Here is a 17,637-nt window from a genome sequence, read left to right on the forward strand (position 1 = left end):
CTCTCCAAGGAAATGCGTTTGACTGCAGGGGCTTCTTGCTCACGGCTCCTTCTTTCCCCAACAGACGGAGGCAGCACCGTGCACCGGCCCCAGCCTCTCCCTCCGTCCACCATGCACCAGGGTGGCCTGTCGGCAGCCACCCCTGACTCCAGCTCTGCCTACGGGGCCCGGCACAGTTTCTCCAGCTACTCAGACAGCTTCATGAACCCCACAGCTCCAGCCAACCATATGAATCCCGTCAGTAATGGCCTGTCTCCACAAGTAAGTCATTCTTACCTTTCCTCTCGCGGCATTTGCAAAAGATGTCAGGGACCCATGGAAGAGTGATGGGGCGCTGTGGGAATCAGAGGGCCACAACTGGGGTGGCTTACTGCTTTTCCGATATATTAAATTCTTGCCCGCCAACGCAACAATGGACAAGGCATTGCACTCTACAAAGAGCCTACTGTGTTTCCCCGAAAATAAGGCAGGGACTTATTTTCTTTTGACCCCCCCGCAAAATAAGTGCTCGGTCTTATTTTCGGGAAGGTCTTATTATTTTGGAGGTGCAGGAGGTCCCTTAACCTCGGATCAGCTGATCCAGAGAGCCAGAAGTTCTGTCTCTGTTTATGGCACACTCTTATCAGCCTTAGCGTCGCTGAGCCTGCCCGCTCTTTTTTGCGGCCGCCACTAAGAGAAGGGGTGCGGTAGCTAAGGTTTGCGGGAGTGGCCACCGCAAGGCCGTTCCACGTGGATGACAGGTGCATGTGGGGCATGTTCCCCCCCTCACAAGGAAATGATGGGGAGTGGCTGTGCATACATTTAAATATTTTCATAAAGGGCTTATTTTAGCACATGCGCTCAAAAGCTCGATTGGGCTTATTATCCGGGGAGGTCTTATTTTCAGGGAAACAGGGTAGAAAATCAATTTTGTTCATCGACGTCACCTGTGCTTTTCCTCCTTATATCAGCCTCCCCGGCTCCCCTCAACAGGGGCTCAGTTTTTCGCTCAGATTTTGCAAAAATAAAATTTGCCCTTACTTTGGGCCGATATTGCTACTATCTTCAGAAATCCTCACGTCTCCCTAAACCGGTATTTTAATTTCCCGCGACTCACAAGCTCTTAGTTGAGATTGGAAACGTGCTGCTGTTTTAATTTGGTCAGGAAAATGGGGATTGGGGAGAAGCTGTGGATTCCTGCCTCTTTGGGGGGGATCCCCTACCCCATTTTGGCCCACTTTGACAGAACCAGCAAAGGTAGAAATCTTTTTTTTTTTAATCCATCCACTGTTTTGTCCCATGTCAACAAATCTCCCCCACTCTCTACAGCTTTCTACACACACCATTAAACTTTATTACCGGTGTTTTGAGCGAGGCATGAGAAAAAAATCAGATCTGGAGACAGGGCTAAATCTCCTTTTTTTACTCCTGCACAAATTTGTAGAGAGTTTATCAATGGAGCAGTAAACTTGGGTCCCCCATTGCCAGCAGAGAAATGGAGTTGTGTGTGTCTCTGTGTGTGTGTGTGTGTGTGTGAGAGAGAGAGAGAGAGAGAGAGAGAGAGGGGAGGGAGGGAGGGAGGGAGGGAGAGGGAGAGAGAAATCCACAGCACTGAACGTGTCTCTTCTTTTGATGTGTTTGCCTGACATTATTTTCATTTTACTGCATGGTCTTGTAACGGATTTAAAGATGTGCTCGCTTCTGCCGTTCTAAGGAAAGTCGTAACTGTTTTCTTTTGCTGATTTTCAAACTGGGAAAAGCACACCTTCTTAGTTTATTACTTCTTCAAGTTTTATTTCCATCTGACGGGATAGTGCAAATCTACAAAAAGAGGAATAAAGGAAATTTAATCATACATAAAAATAATAAGGGGTCCAAAATTTAGGCGCTGGTTTGGATATGAGGGGGAGGGCTGTGAAACCACGAATGTGTGCGTACAAACTGTTTTATCCATATTTTGTTTGTTTTAAAACCTTCCTTCCCTGCAAAGCCTTACTTTGGAAAAGTCAAAGATCTTTCTTCATGTGCAAAAAATTAGAATTTCCTAATTACCGTGTTTCCCCGAAAATAAGACAGAGTCTTATTTTCTTTTGGCATCCCCCCCCAGGAAATAAGAGCTAGGCCTTATTTTTGGGGAGGTCTCTTTATTTTTGAGGTGCAGAAGGTGGTGAGCATGGTCACCTTGTGGCTGCTCCTGCATTGCAATATTTTCGGGGAGGGTTTATTTTCGGGGGGAGGTCTTATTTTAGCGCATGCGCTCAAAAGCCCGACTGGGCTTATTATCTGGGGAGGTCTTATTATTTTTGAGGTGCAGGAGGGGTCACCTCATGGCTGCTTCTGTATTGCAATATTTTTGGGGAGGGCTTATTTTAGCACATGCGCTCAAAAACCCCGATTGGGCTTATTATCTGGGGAGGTCTTATTTTAGGGGGAGGGCTTATTTTAGCGCATGCACTCAAAAGCCCGATTGGACTTATTATCTGGGGAGGTCTTATTTTAGGGGGAGGGCTTATTTTAGCGCATGCACTCAAAAGCCCGATTGGGCTTATTATCTGGGGAGGTCTTATTTTCGGGAAAACAGGGTGTGTGGGTTCTAACGAGGGGAAGTCATTCTGTACATGCTCAGAGGAGGACCCCGGAGAAAAGTCAGAAAGAGAGAAGGGAGGGTTTAGGTATCAAATAGAACCCCAAATAGGAAAAAAATAAAATTAGTTCCTGATTTCGGGCACCTACCCTGTTCCCCTGAAAATAAGACCTCCCCACATAATTAGCCCAATCGGGCTTTTGAGTGCATGCGGTAAAATAATCCCTCCCCAGAAACATTGCAACACAGCAGCAGCCATGAAGTGACCACACTTGCCATCTTCCTGCGCCTCCAAAATAATAAGACCTCCCTCAATATAAGGCCAAGCGCTTATTTCGGGGGAACACGGTAGAAGTTGGTTTGCAAGGCAGAGAGGATCCTTTTCAACACAATTAGCCAGTAAGAAAAATAATCTTTCAATCTAGTTCTGCCAGATTTTCCATTTAGGAGGGGGTAAAAAAAATCAGAATAATTTCATTCCAAAACACGGGGGCTTGGGATCCAACCTGCAAAATTGGAAGAAAGAGAAAAACATTTTTTTTATATTTTCTTTTACAATTTTGCATCACGCCCTTCGGAGAGGTAGGTCTGTTTCGAAAACAGACGAGGGGGGGGGGGAATCGATGATATCTGTGATATTTTCTTGGCCAAGAGGAGAAAATAAATTACAAACTGCCTTCGCGCTCACGTCAAACTACTTTCAAGCACTGGTCACCGTTAAACGGGGGTTGGTGTAGAAAAGCTTGCCGGGAAATTAGAAGATTAATTCTTTAGGAGGAAAAAAAAAAAAGTTCTGTCCAATCATTTATCCCGATAAAAGATGGCAGGGAATGTCCATCCACGGGGGATGAAGGGCGTTTTTATTCCCAGTAAAATGCTCCCACGCTGTTTATTTTCATAGTATTATGAAGAATAATAATAATTATTATTGTTGTCATTTTTTTAAAATATATATTTTTATTTTTAAAACTAACAAAAACAAAACAACACATACAAAAAACTTTCCTCAATTTCGTCAAGCATGTTGTTTGGTTACAAACGTCTGTGCATCAGTTTTTACAATTAAAAATAAGACCACTGGTTATCCATCAAACATAACTAAATACATTATTAGCATTGAGCATTATGTGTTCAAGTTACCGCTAATATTAATCATCCATAGAGTATACAATACTTATAGTGTAGCACACTCAACTCCAGAAATAGTTTGCCATTGCTATTTTATTGTTGTTGTTGTTGTTGTTGTTATTGTTGTTATATTCAGCCGTGCCGATGGCCAGCTTTTAGGTTTCACAGAACTCTTTTCTCAGAGACGGTGAGGAACTGGAAAAGTCTCTCAGTGCATCCTCCTGTTGCAATTAGCATCTGTCTGTCTGTCTGTCTGTCTGTCTGTCTGTCTGTCTGTCTGTCTGTCTGTCTGTCTATCTATCTATCTATCTCTATCTCTATCTGGCTGTGATGGGGCAAGTTGTTCAACCATCCTCCTCCTGGGTTGTCTTTTGACCTCTTCCTAAATTGGACGCTGAACCATTTCCCTGTAAACCTGGCAGCCACAGCAGGCCTCTGTCCATGTCAACTTCATTTCCTCTCTTTCTTTCCAAGGGTAGGGGGCTCGAGCCATGCGGCCAAAGGTTGAGAGTGTGGGTTTATGTGGGGATATGCGTGCATCTCTTTCTCTCTCTCTCTCTCTCTCTCTCTCTCCCTCCCTCCCTCTCTCTCTCTTTGCAAAAGTCTTGTACCTACACGGCGTTAAGCCGGTGGAGCCACGAAGGGTGATCTTCCCCCGGCCCCGGCCTTTTGCAAATTGGCAAGCGCACCGGGGTCTCTAATGCCTCTTTCTCCTTGTGTCGCCATAATGCCGCGCGATGTTCCCAATCTGCTTTGAGGGATGGAAAGATTAAGAATAATAAAAAAAATTGCAATAAAATATGTGTGAACGCGGGGGTAATTGTGGACAAATGCGGCATTCAAATTCATTTTTCCACTTCTTTCACATACCATTTCAATCTTATTTTCTGCTTATTAATGAGATCTTGTTGGCTGGAATGGGCAGAGCTGCCCGTTTTTCTGGAGTAATTGCACATAATTTTCTTTTCCAGCAGTGATTTGCATCTTCGCCGCCACCCCTTTCATTCTTCACTGTTTAACACCCCCCCTCCTCCTCCTCCTCCTCCTTTCCAAATCTCCCCTTCTCTCTCTTTTCCCCCCCACCCCCTCCTTATTCCACCCCTCCCTGCCTGTCTGGCAAGACTTAATTTTAAATGCTTATTATACACTTAGACACTTGGACCAAACCAAGCAACGGGTGGCAGAACGAAAGCATCAGTGTCAACCTCCCTCTCTCCTCCTTTTCTTTTCTTTTTTTCTTTTTTGCTCCCTCGTTACCAGCCTTATCGCAGTTGTAATTAACGCTCTTAAAATACTGGGCAAAATCAGTTTTCTAGTTGCGGAGAAACAGCCCCCGACGACGTGGCTCGAAACTTTTCCTTCCTCGAAACAAATTTAAAAACGCAACGCAGAACGACGCCAAATCCCCAAAGGTTGATGTGTGTCCCCCCCCCCCCCTCCCTGGTTGTTCGGTGTTTGGAAGGGACGGTGTGGATGGGTTGTCAATGAGGGGGACACACAATTTTGTCACATGGCTTTGTCTATCCTGGGTCTTTCATTGGGAGAGATAAGCAGTGCGTCTTTTCGGTCATCTGGGGTGGGGAGCCTCGAATCTCTTCTGAAAAATGCTCAGTAAATGAGGGCGATTTATGTTTCAGGTTAAACCTTGTTCCACAGCCTAAGAATTATTAAATAGGTAGGTAGGTAGGTAGGTAGGTAGGTAGGTAGGTAGGTAGGTAGGTAGGTAGGTAGATGATAGATAGATAGGTAGATTGATAGATAGATAGATAGATAGATAGATAGATAGATAGATAGATGATAGACAGACAGACACAGAGAGACAGACAGAGATGGTTGATTGATTGATTGATTGATTGATTGATAGGCAGACAGATGATAGAAGATGAGCAGGCAGGCACAGACAGACAAACAGAGATGGTAGATAGATGGATGGATGGATGGATGGATGGATGGATGGATGGATGGATGGACAGACGGACACAGAGAGACAGACAGATGGTTGATTGATTGATTGATTGATTGATTTGACTGACAGATGATAGAAGATAAGCAGGCAGGCACAGACAGACAAACAGAGATGGTAGATAGATAGATGGATGGATGGATGGATGGATGGATGGATGGATGGATGGATGGATGGATGGATGGATGGATAGATAGATAGACACAGAGAGACAGACAAAAATGGTTGATTGATTGATTGACTGACTGACAAATGATAGAAGATGAGCAGACAGGCACAGACAGACAGACAGATGGTAGATAGATAGATGATAGACAGACAGACATAGTAGACAGACAGATATGGTAGGTAGGTAGGCAGTCAGATGGACAGACAGAGAGACAGAGAGACAGACATCGTAGGGAGACAGACAGACACAGACAGATGGTAGGTAGGTAGGTGGATAGGTAGACAAACAGACAGACAGACAGACAGATGAAGATAGAAAATAGGCAGGCAGGCAGACAGGCAGATATCTGTACTGCTGATAGCATCGATTTGGTTCTGAACAAAGCCACTCTTGCAAATAATACATTACATACTTTTTTTCCTGGCTTTATCCCCCCCAATCCCCTCGTTCCTGCTTCTCTGCGCCGATCATTAGGCGAAAAGCTTTTTGCAAGCATTGCCATTATTGTGGCTACATGCTTAGCTGGATTTCTAAGAAAAGTTTTAGCCGTTAGTTCGGGAAGGCGACATAAAAGTCTCCGTAGACCAGGAAAACCTGTGATTAGAGGGAAACATTTTAAGAGTTGTGTCCTTCTGGAGTCCGAAGGTGTTTCCTACAAAACAAGAGTTTCTTAGACGTGAATATCATAAGTAGCCTTGTGTTTTTGATCCACTTCTTTTCAAACCCATCCTGTCTGTGGATGAGGTCTTCTCTTTTAATTGCGCGTTTTGTAAAAAACAAAAACACTTTATTTCCTTTTCCTTGTTTGGAAACTGGGCTTCCATAAAGGAAGCTAGCCTTTCGTTGTTATTTTTTCCCAGCTCTCTCCTTACCCCCAGACCCTCCCCTCCTCCCAGAGTCTCTCTGGCTGTGCCTCAAAGTTTGGTAAATTATTAAACTCGAGGATCCCACAAAGCTGCTATTTCTTCGCTCTCCCACCCCTCCCCACCCCACCCCGCCTCTTCCATCTGTTCCTGTCAATTCGATGTGTCAGCTACAGGCTTGGGGAGGGAAGAGGAGAGGGAAAAAAGATGAACTTTCTCGTGTGAAAAGAGAAAGACATTTATTTTCCAGGACATCAAGGTGAGCTCTCTGTGAGGACTTTCAGCCCTATAACGGAGGCCCAGAAATGTCCTGCCACTGTTGGGGACAGGTTGAAAGTTAGGATAATAGATTGTGAAGATAGAGAAGGATGGTTTTGTGTTTAAAGCACATCCATGGAGGTAGGATGGACAGAAGAACCTTTTGATGAAGGTAGGGTAGGGAGAAGAAGATGAAGGTAGGGTGGAGGGAAGAAGCTTTTGATGAAGGTAGGGTGGACAGAAGAACCTTTTGATGAAGGTAGGGTAGAGAGAAAAAAATGAAGGCAGGGTGGAGGGAAGAAGCTGTTGATGAAGGTAGGATGGAGAAAAGCAGCTTTTGATGAAGGTAGGGTGGAGAGAAGAAGCTTTTAATGAAAGTAGGGTGGAGAGAAGAAGATGAAGGTAGGGTGAAGAGAAGATTTTGATGAAGGTAGGGTGAAGAGAAGGAGCTTTTGATGAAGGTAGGGTGGAGAGAAGGAGCTTTTGATGAAGGTAGAGTGGAGAAAAGGAGCTTTTGATGAAGGTAGGGTAGAGAGAAGAAGCTTTTAATGAAGGTAAGGTAGACAGAAGAACCTTTTGATGAAGGTAGGGTGGAGAGAAGAATCTTTTGTTGAAGGTGGGATGGAGAGAAGAAGCTTTTGATGAAGGTGGGATGGGCAGAAGAACTTTTGATGAAGGTATAGTGAACAGAAGCTTTTGATGAAGGTTGGATGGAGAGAAGAACCTTTTGATGAAGGTAGGAGGGAAAGAAGAACCTTTTGTTGAAAGTGGGATGGAAAGAAGGAGCTTTTGATGAAGGTAGGATGGGCAGAAGAACTTTTGATGAAGGTATAGTGAACAGAACCTTTTGTTGAAGGTGGGATGGGCAGAAGAACTTTTTGATGAAGGTATAGTGAACAGAAGCTTTTGATAAAGGTAGGGTGGAGAGAAGAACCTTTTGTTGAAGGTAAGGTGGAGAGAAAAAGATTTTTCCCTAAGATGGACAATCTCAATGGCGCTCCTGAATTCTAGTTAGAAAGGAAAACACCCCCTTCTCCTGCCAATGTGGTGGTTTGAAGGAGCCCAAACCCAGCTTCTTAGGTGCCCCATTATTCTCTTTTTAAAAAAATAGTAAAGGGAATCAGGTTTGTAGCAAAACATCCCTCCTCTCTACCATCTTATCTTCTTTTCCAGAAACGGTCCTGCCTTTCTGGAAATGAGGAATGGCAGTTCGGTGGTTGGTTGAGGAGTGGACCCAGGTGAATCAGGGAGGTGGACATCTCACCATCAGAGGTAGCTGAACATTCAGGGCTCAGGGATGGTTTCTAATGCCAGCCTTTTTCAGCAGGTGCCCTCAAATTTCCCAAGTGTGAGCAAAAACTTGAGAATCTCTCCTCTTCCCCTTCCATCCAGTCTCCCTTCATGGGGCGGTCATGTTTTCTTGGTGCATTGTGCTTGGTTTTTTGAAAGACTTTGAACCAACCAACATCACTGACACATTCACCATTTCCCATTTTGCCCAAAGATGCCTTCTAAACCCTTTCAAACTTAGAATAGAAGAACAGAATTGGAAGGGACCTTGGAGGTCTCCTAGTCCAACCCCATGCCTAGGCAGGAAACCCTACACCCCTTCAGACAAGTGGATATCCAACATCTTCTTTAAAAAACCTCCAGTATTGGAGCATTCACAACTTCTGGAGGCAAGTTGTTCCACTGATTAATTGTTCTCACTGTCAGGAAATTTCTTCTCAGTTCTAGGTTGCTTCTCTCCTTGATTAGTTTCCACCCATTGCTTCTTGTCCTACCCTCAGGTGCTTGGGAGAATAGCTTGACTCCCTCTTCTTTGTGGAAGCCCCTGAGATATTGGAAGACTGCTATCATGTCTCCCCTAGTCCTTCTTTTCATTCAACTAGACATGCCCAGTTCCTGCAACCGTTCATGGTATGTTTTAGCCTCCAGTCCCCTAATCCTCTTGGTTGCTCTTCTCTGCACTCTTCCTAGAGTCTCCACATCTTTTCTACATCGTGGCAACCAAAACTGGACACCGTATTCCAAGTGTGGCTTTACCAAGGCCTTATAAAGTGGTATCAACACTTCACGTGATCTTAATTCTATCCCTCTGTTGATGCAGCCTAGAACTGGGTTGGCTTTTTTGGCAGCTGCCGCTCACGGCTGGTTCAAATGTCCCTTCTTCTCTGAAATGGGGGGGGGACCCTCCCCCCAGAAATTTGCCATCATTCCCTCCTGTCCCTTCAAGTTGCTCTCTGTCTTTTTCCACGCCCAGATGTCTTAACGGTGTCCACAGCTCTTGGCCACGGAGAAATTGCAATGCTGAAATGATATTCCTCTGGTTGTTTTTTTTGTTTTTGTTTTTTTTTGTTATCCTTCTTTCCGAGATTAATAAGGGAACCCGGGAGAGACGAGTTGAGTTGAGAGAGGAGAGAAAATTAGCAATTAGCAACGCAGCCAAGCCCCTGGTGACCTCTGGGCTTCAGGGACGTTACTCCTTATGACCAGCTGCAAAGCGTTGTCGGGGCAGGGCGATCCCTGAGAAGGTCCTCAAGAGAAGGCAGGGCAGGAAGTCCAGTGGATTGCCCCAGCCTGGGTGCAAAATTGTGAGCGACCCTCATGGTGATGCCAAGAAGGATTGACAGAGGTCCCTTTGAATTGTCCGTCGCCCTCGTAGTGTAGGAGAGGGCAGGACCCAATTCTCTAACCAGTGCAGAATTTGATGGAAGTACAGCCCAAGGGTGAAATTCAGCAGGTTCTGACGGGTTCTGGAGAACCGGTAGCAGAGATTTTCAGTAGTTTGGAGAACTGGGAAATACCACCTCTGGCTGTCCCTTGGAGTGGGAAGGGAATGGGGATTTTGCAGTATCCTTCCCCTGGAATGGGGAGGGAATGGGGATTTTGAAGTATCCTTCCCCTGGAGTGGGGAGGGAAAGGGGATTTCACAGTATCCTTTCCCTGGAATGGAGAGGGAATGGGGATTTTGTAGTATCCTTCCTCTGGAGTGGGAAGGGAGTGGGATTTTGTAGTATCCTTCCCCTGGAGTGGGAAGGGAATGGGGATTTTGCAGTATCCTTCGCCCTGGAATGTGGAGGGAATGGGGATTTTGCAGTATCCTTCCCCTGGAGTGGGAAGGGAATGGGGATTTTGCAGCATCCTTCCCCCTGGAATGGGAAGGGAATGGGGATTTTGCAGTATCCTTCCCCCTGGAATGGGAAGGGAATGGGGATTTTGCAGCATCCTTCCCCCTGGAATGGGAAGGGAATGGGGATTTTGCAGCATCCTTCCCCCTGGAATGGGAAGGGAATGGGGATTTTGCAGCATCCTTCCCCCTGGAATGGGAAGGGAATGGGGATTTTGCAGCATCCTTCCCCCTGGAGTGGGGAGAGAATGGGAATTTTGCAGCATCCTTCCCCCTGGAGTGGGGAGGGAATGGGATTTTGCAGTATCCTTCCCCCTGGAGTGGGGAGGGAATGGGGCTTTTGTAGTTTCCTTCCCCTGCCACGCCCACCAAGTTACACCCACAGAACCGGTAGTAAAAGAAATTGAATTTCACCACTGGTCCCACCCTCTTCCCTTCTCCAGAGCACTCTATCCTTAGAATGTAGTGCGAAGGAGCCGCAGAGCGTTTCACTGAGAAACTGACTTGTCCACCGTACAAGTTGGAGATGTCGCTGGGAAGGGGTGCTGTTTTGGGGAAAACAACCACTGAGCCAAGGTGGCGCAGTGGTTAAATGCAGCACTGCAGGCTACTGCTAGATCAGCAGTTCAGCGGTTCAAATCTCACCGGCTCAGGGTTGACTCAGCCTTCCATCCTTCCGAGGTGAGTAAAATGAGGACCCAGATTGTTGGGGGCAATATGCTGACTCTCTGTAAACCGCTTAGAGAGGCCTGGAAGGCCTATGAAGCGGTATATAAGTCTACTGCTATTGCTATTGCTAACAACATCCCCTGAAAATAAGAGCAGAGGGAGGAGGGGTGCCAGACTCTTCCCCTCAAAGGAGAACGGGGCCTTTTCCAGCCAGACAAGACAAGGAAGCCCACCCCCCACCCACCCACCCCGCACGCACGCACGGGTCGCCAGGCTGAAAGGAGGGAAACTGATCAAAGGTGTGGACAGCTGGAGCTTTCCCGATAAGGCCGGTATTAAGGCTTATCGGGCGCAGGGATGAGGCCTATCCCGTTGCAGTCAATAAGGGCTTGAAAACAGATCACGGCTCCCCCGGGAATCCCAGCAGAGAGCGGGGGGGGGGGGGGCGGCTGCGATTTAATCGCAGCTCTGCAGCCAGAGGGGACCGAAACAGGCTTCTCCCACCCACCCTCCCCTCAACCCTCCTCCCCATCCGGGCTTCTGCTCTGTAGCCCCCCACGCGGGTTAAGAAACAGGGGCAGTCCCGGGGACAAAGGAATAATGTTTTCAGCCACGCAGAGGGGAGGGCCAGGGGTAGCAGAGGGATGGGTGTGTGTGTCTCCCCAGGCCCATCTCTGACAGCAAACAAGGCAATCAAATGTCTTTGGCCAGGGGGATCTCGAGTCGCCATAAGTAAGCGTGGGCACCGTTTGTTTTTTTTTCTGTGGGACATCAAGGCTCCCTCGTTCCCACCTGGGAAGAATTGCCCCCTTCTTCTGTTTTTGGCTTGCCAAACAGCCTCTCCCTGCCCAAACTCAGGTGGCACAGAAGGAAAACTCACAGACCAGCCTGGCTTTCTCCATCCAAATGGAGAAAAAGCCAACCCAGTTCTAGGCGGCATCAACAGAGGGATAGAATCAAGATCACGTGAAGTGTTAATACCACTTTATAATGCCTTGGTGAGGCCACACTTGGAATACGGCATTCAGTTTTGGTCGCCACGATGTAGAAAAGATGCAGAGACTCTAGAAAGAGTGCAGAGAAGAGCAACAAAGAGGATTAGGGGACTGGAGGCTAAAACAGACGATGAACGGTTGCAGGAACTGGGTATGTCTAGTTTAATGAAGAGAAGGACTAGGGGAGACATGACAGCAGTCTTCCAATATCTCAGGGGCTGCCCCAAAGAAGAGGGAGTCAAGCTATTCTCCAAGGCTGAAGGCAGGACAAGAAGCAATGGGTGGAAACTAGTCAAGGAGAGAAGCAACCTAGAACCAAGGAGAAATTTCCTGACCGTTGTTAGAACAATTAACCAGTGAAACAACTTGCCTCCAGAAGTTGTGAATGCTCCAACACTGGACGTTTTAGAGAAGATGTTGGATAACCATTTGTCTGAAGTGGTGTAGGGTTTCCTGCCTAGGCAGGGGGTTGGACTAGAGGACCTCGAAGGTCCCTTCCAACTCTGTTATACTATTCTATTCTAAATTCAACCACCCACTCACTCCCTGCACTCCCCTCCACTTTATCGCCCTGAGGCCATTCTGCCTCTGTCCCCTTCCAGCCTGCCTCATGGGGGCCTGGGAACCCCAAGGGGCGCAGGGGGGCACCTCCTTGGTGCAAAGTAGGACTGTGGGCTGATAAAGGCCCTTTTTGCGTCCAGAGATGTGTCCATCCCCAAAGAGGTCAGAATTTGGGTTGCAGTGCAGCCCCGCCAAGGTCAGTTGGTGTGAGGAGATGGCTGAATTCCCTCTCTAGGCCTGGCTGGAGCATTTGCAGGCCTCTCTTTTTCCTGGCAAGAGTCCAAAACCCACCTGCAGGGAGGTCTCTTCGCCTTCTTCTCCTCCATCTTATCTTCCCCTCCTCCGTCTTCTCCTCTACCACCTTTCTCCTTCTCCATCTCTGTTCCTCCCTTCTCCTATCACAATCTCTATCTTCTCCTCTTCTGCCATCTTCCTCCTTCTCTTTCTTCTCTTTTGCCATCTTCTCCTCTTCCTTCTCCATCTTAGCTTCCCCTCCTCTGTCTTCTCCTCTTCCACCTTTCTCCTTCTCTGTTCTTTCCTTCTCCTCTTCTATCTCAATCTCTATCTTCTCCTCTTCCTCCATCTCTTTCTTCTCTACCTATCTCCTCCTCTTCCACCTTTCTCCATCTCCTTCTCTTTCTCTGTTCCTTCCTTCTCCTCTTCTATCTCCATCTCTATTGTCTCTGCTTCCCCCTTCTCTTTCTTCTCTACCTATCTTCTCGTCGTCCTTCTCCATCTTAGCTTCCCCTCCTCCGTCTTCTCCTCTTCCACCTTCCTCCTTCTCTGTTCTTTCCTTCTCCTCTTCTATCTCAATCTCTTATCTTCTCCTCTTCCTCCATCTCTTTCTTCTCTACCTATCTTCTCCTCTTCCACCTTTCTCCATCTCCTTCTCTTTCTCTGTTCCTTCCTTCTCCTCTTCTATCTCAATCTCTATTTTCTCCTCTTCCTCCTTCTCTTTCTTCTCTGCCTATCTTCTCCTCTTCCTTCTCCATCTTAGCTTCCCCTCCTCCGTCTTCTCCTCTTCCACCTTTCTCCTTCTCTGTTCTTTCCTTCTCCTCTTCTATCTCAATCTCTATCTTCTCCTCTTCCTCCATCTCTTTCTTCTCTACCTATCTTCTCTTCCACCTTTCTTCATCTCCTTCTCTTTCTCTGTTCCTTCCTTCTCCTCTTCTATCTCCATCTCTATTGTCTCTGCTTCCTCCTTCTCTTTCTTACCTATCTTCTTCTCTTCCGCCTTTCTCCTTCTCTGTTCCTTCCTTCTCCTCTTCCATCTCAATCTCTATCTTCTCCTCTTCCTCCATCTTCTCCTTCATTTTCGCCGTCTTTGCCTCTTCTTCCACCTCCACTTTCTCTCCTTCCTCTCCTTCCCTTTCTTCTCCATCTCCTCATTCTCCCTCTTCACCTTCATCCCCACCTTCTGAGATGCCGGCCCATGCCACCCAGCCCCCCTCCCGGTGCCACCTTAGTCCCCCCCCCGCCTCCCTGTCCCTTCCCTGCGCCCCATCTAGGCCCCCTTTTCCTCCTCTGCTCATTTGTTCTCCCCTCCTTTGATGTGGAGGAGAGCCGCCTGCCCATCGCTGCCGCCGCTGCCGCTGCCGTTGCTGCCATGGAGGGATCAGAAGTTTGCTGTGTCTTCCGCGGCCTCCTTCTTTGATCCGTGTCCTGAGGCCCCCTTGACGGCGGGGGGAAAAAATAAAAAAATAAAATTGAAAAAAAAACGACACAAAACGAGTCACTCAGAGTGATTCCTGACAAGTGTCTCCTTGAGATAAGGAAGCCGTGGGTGTCTTGGGTCTCCCCCCCCCCTTTTCATTTTTAATACCTCTCTTGCTTTTCCCTCAGAAGCGGCTGCCTTCAACCGCTGAGGAGAGCAACCGAGCCCTTTTTTAAAATTATTTTTCTCTCTCTTTCTGTCTCTCTCTTTTTCCCTCTCTTTTTCTCTCTCTCTTTCTTTTTTCTCTCTTTCTCTCACTCTTTTTCTCTTTTTCTCTCTTTCTTTCTCTTAAACTCTCTCTTTTTTCTTTCTCTCTCTTTCTCTTTCTTTCTCCTTTTTCTTACTCTCTTTCACTCTCTTTTTCTCTTTTCTTTCTCTCTGTTTCTCTCTCTCTTAAACACTCTTTCTCTCTCCCTTTCTCTCTCTTTCTGTCTCTTTCTTTCTGTCTCTTTTTTCTCTCTTTTTCTCTTTTTCTTTCTCTCTCTCTTTCCCTCTTTTTCTTTCTCTTTCACTCTCTTTTTCTCTATTTCTCTCTTAAACACTCTTTCTCTTTCTTTCTCTCTCTTTCTTTCTTTCTCTCTTTCTCTTTCTTTCTCCTTCTTCTTACTCTCTCTTTCACTCTCTTATTCTCTTTTCTCTCTTTGTTTCTCTCTCTCTCTTAAACACTCTTTCTCTCTTCCTTTCTCTCTCTCTTTCTGTCTCTTTCTTTCTCTCTCTTTTTTCTCCCTTTTTCTCTGAATTTTTCTTTTTCTCTCTCTTTCTCTTTCTCTCTTCCTCTTTCTTACTCTCTCCTTTCTCCCTTTTTCTGTCTTCTCTCTCTTTCACTTCCTCTCTTCCTTTCTCTTTCTCTCTCCTTTCTCTCTTCCTCTCTCTCTCTTCCTCCTTCGTTCTCTTTCTCTTTCTTTCTCCCTTTTTCTCTGTCTTTTTCTCTTTTTCTTTCTCTCTTCCCCTCTCTCTTTCTCGCACTCTCTTTCTGTCTCTCTTTTACTCTCTCTTTCTCTCTCTCTTTCTGTTTCTCTCTCTCTTTCCAATCCCTCACCTGTGTGTGTGTGTGTGTGTGTGTGCATGCGTGCAAAGAATTAGACGTTGCTGAGTTTGCCTGGAGTCTCCCCGCTCACCTGCCTCCTGTTTCTCCCCTGTTCCGACGCGTCTTCCCTTTTTCTTTTAATATTCCCTACCGCCTCATTTCCTTTCTCCCTCTAATGCGGTGTGTCGGATGTTGCCACTTAAACCCAGCAACGGTTTAATTATGCGCCAGAAAGAAAAAGGCTGGTGAATGTGCAGGTGGCCGGGCGGGCGCTGAGTTATTATCTTTCACCTTGTCCACAGGGAAACACCTGCATTTCGGGTTTATTCGGGGGGGGGGGAGCGGAGAAAGACCTGGGAGGGGGGGTTGCCGCGGAAAGAGCCGATGCTAATAGCCCTTTCCCACGGGTGGGCAACCCCTGCACGAATCCTCCAACAAGACAGGCAGGAGCCAACCTGTTTTGCATGCAGAGGTGATATTCACTTACTTCCTCTACCGGTGAGCGCGCCTGCCCATATCCATGCATGCGCTCGGCCTTCCGCGGGCGTGCTTTGATTGTGTGCGGGGCTTGCGCGCATGCGCACGGCTTGAAAATGTGCCGAAATAGGATGGCATAGAGCCAGGGCGCACCCGCAATCTCCACTATCGGTTCGAGTGAACCGCTACGAACCGGCTGAATACCACCTCTGAAGCTGGAGGACTTTTAACCAGGGTTAGCTGGAGAGATGGAGGGAACAGGTTGTGTAAAGCGAGGCTGTTTGGTTTGCGGCTCGCCAGGGGATTGCATCAGTAAAACGATCAGTAATAGCAACAGCATTAGCACTTATATACCGCTTCACAGGGCTTAACAGCCCTTCTAAGTGGTTTATAGAGTCAGCATATTGCCCCCAACAATTTGGGTCCTCATTTGACCCACCTCGGAAGGATGGAAGACTGAGTCAATCTTGAGCCGGTCAGGATTGAACTGCTGGCAGGGGCACAGGGAAAGAAGGAAGGAAGGAAAGTAGGGAGGGAAGGAAGGAGGGAGGGAGGGATAGCACTTAGACTTATATACCACTTCACAGGAATTTACAGGCCTCTCTAAGCGGTTTACAGAGTTGGCATATTGCCCCCAACAATTTGGGTCCTCATTTTACCCACCTCAGAAGGATGGAAGGCTGAGTCAACCTTGAGCTGGTCAAGATCGAACTGCTGTCAGGGGTACAGGGAGGGAGGGAGGGAGGGAGGAAGGAAGGAAGGAATAGCATTTAGACTTATATACTTATATAGAGCTCTCTCTAAGTGGTTTACAGAGTCATCATATTGCAACAATGGAAGGCTGAGTCAACCTGGTTGACCTGGTCAGGATCGAACTGATGACAGTAGGTAAAATTCGCCTCCAATACTGCATTCTAACCACTGTGCCACCACAACTCAACCATCTGCACTGTGTTGTCCAGTAGATGGACATCACATTGCAAATGTGGTGGTGAGGTTCGCTTTTCTTGCATGGGGGGTCAAAGAGAGAGAGAGAGCTTCCTTTTGACAGGCGTCGATCGTACGTACAAAAGATCAGTGGTGGTATTCAGCCGGTTCAGATCAGTTCAAGCAAATTTGGTAGTGACAACCTGCGGATGGGCCTGTCCACCTGCCCCAGCTCAATGCCATCCTATTTAGCCACGTTTTCTAAGTCACACACATGCATGCACAGGAGGCCACAGGCATGCGTGGAAGGTGGTGTTCAGCCAGTTTGGATGGGTTTCAGGGAACCGGTAGCAGAAATTTTGAGTAGTTTGGAGAATCGGCAAATGCCACCTCTGGCTGGCCCCACCCTCCCGCCCGCATCGTTTTGGTCTCTCTCTTTCTCTCTCTTTCTCTTTTTCTCCCTTTTCTCTACCTTTCTTTTTCTTTCTCTTTCTCTCTCTCTTTCTCTCTCCTTTCTCTCTTTCTTTCTTCCTCTTTCTCTCTCCCTCTTTCTGTTTCTGTCTCTTTCTCTTTTTTTCCCTTTTTCTCCCTTGTCTTTTTCTCTTTCTCTTTCTCTGTTCCTCACTCTCTTTTGAGTAGTTTGGAGAACTGGCAAATGCCACCTCTGGCTGGCCCCGCCCTCCCACCCCCGTCGTTTTGGTCTCTCTCTTTCTCTCTCTTTCTCTTTTTCTCCCTTTTTCTCTGTCTTTCTTTTTCTCTCTTTCTCTTTCTCTCTCTTTCTCTCTCCTTTCTCTCTCTCTCTTCCTCTTTCTCTCTCTCTCTTTCTGTTTCTCTTTCTGTTTTTCTCTTTTTCTCACTTTTTCTCCCTTGTCCTTTTCTCTTTCTCTTTCTCTCTTCCTCTCCCTCTTTTGAGTAGTTTGGAGAACTGGCAAATGCCACCTCTGGCTGATCCCGCCCTCCTGCACCCGTCGTTTGTGTCTCTCTCTTTCTCTCTTTCTCCCTTTTTCTTTCTGTCCTTCTTTTTCTCTCTCTTCCTCTTCCTCTCTTCCTCTCTCTTTCTCTCTCCTTTCTCTCTCTCTTCCTCTCTTCCTCTTTCTCCCGCCCCCGTCGTTCCCTGTCCTCTATTCCCTTGTTTGTTAGCTCAGCCAATTTGTGTGGCAGAGCAGATAGGCACACCTCAGCTGAGCTAAAAA

The 17,637-nt window shown here is 47.0% G+C and overlaps 1 protein-coding gene across 1 annotated transcript in view; it reads left to right on the forward strand.

The window, feature by feature from the left end:
* Nucleotides 1-64: 64 nt before the first annotated feature.
* Nucleotides 65-17,637, forward strand: part of LOC148046968 (paired box protein Pax-7-like) — a gene marked incomplete at its 5' end in the record, with an annotated part of 46,278 nt that continues 28,705 nt past the window's right edge. The window contains 1 exon segment of the mRNA XM_087712140.1: nt 65-261. Coding sequence (XP_087568266.1) covers nt 65-261 — 197 coding nt within the window.

This window comes from Thamnophis sirtalis, unplaced genomic scaffold (assembly GCF_051295495.1).
Source record: "Thamnophis sirtalis isolate CommonGarterSnake01/CBP01778 unplaced genomic scaffold, rThaSir2_p1.2 scaffold_4, whole genome shotgun sequence".
NCBI lineage: Eukaryota > Metazoa > Chordata > Lepidosauria > Squamata > Natricidae > Thamnophis > Thamnophis sirtalis.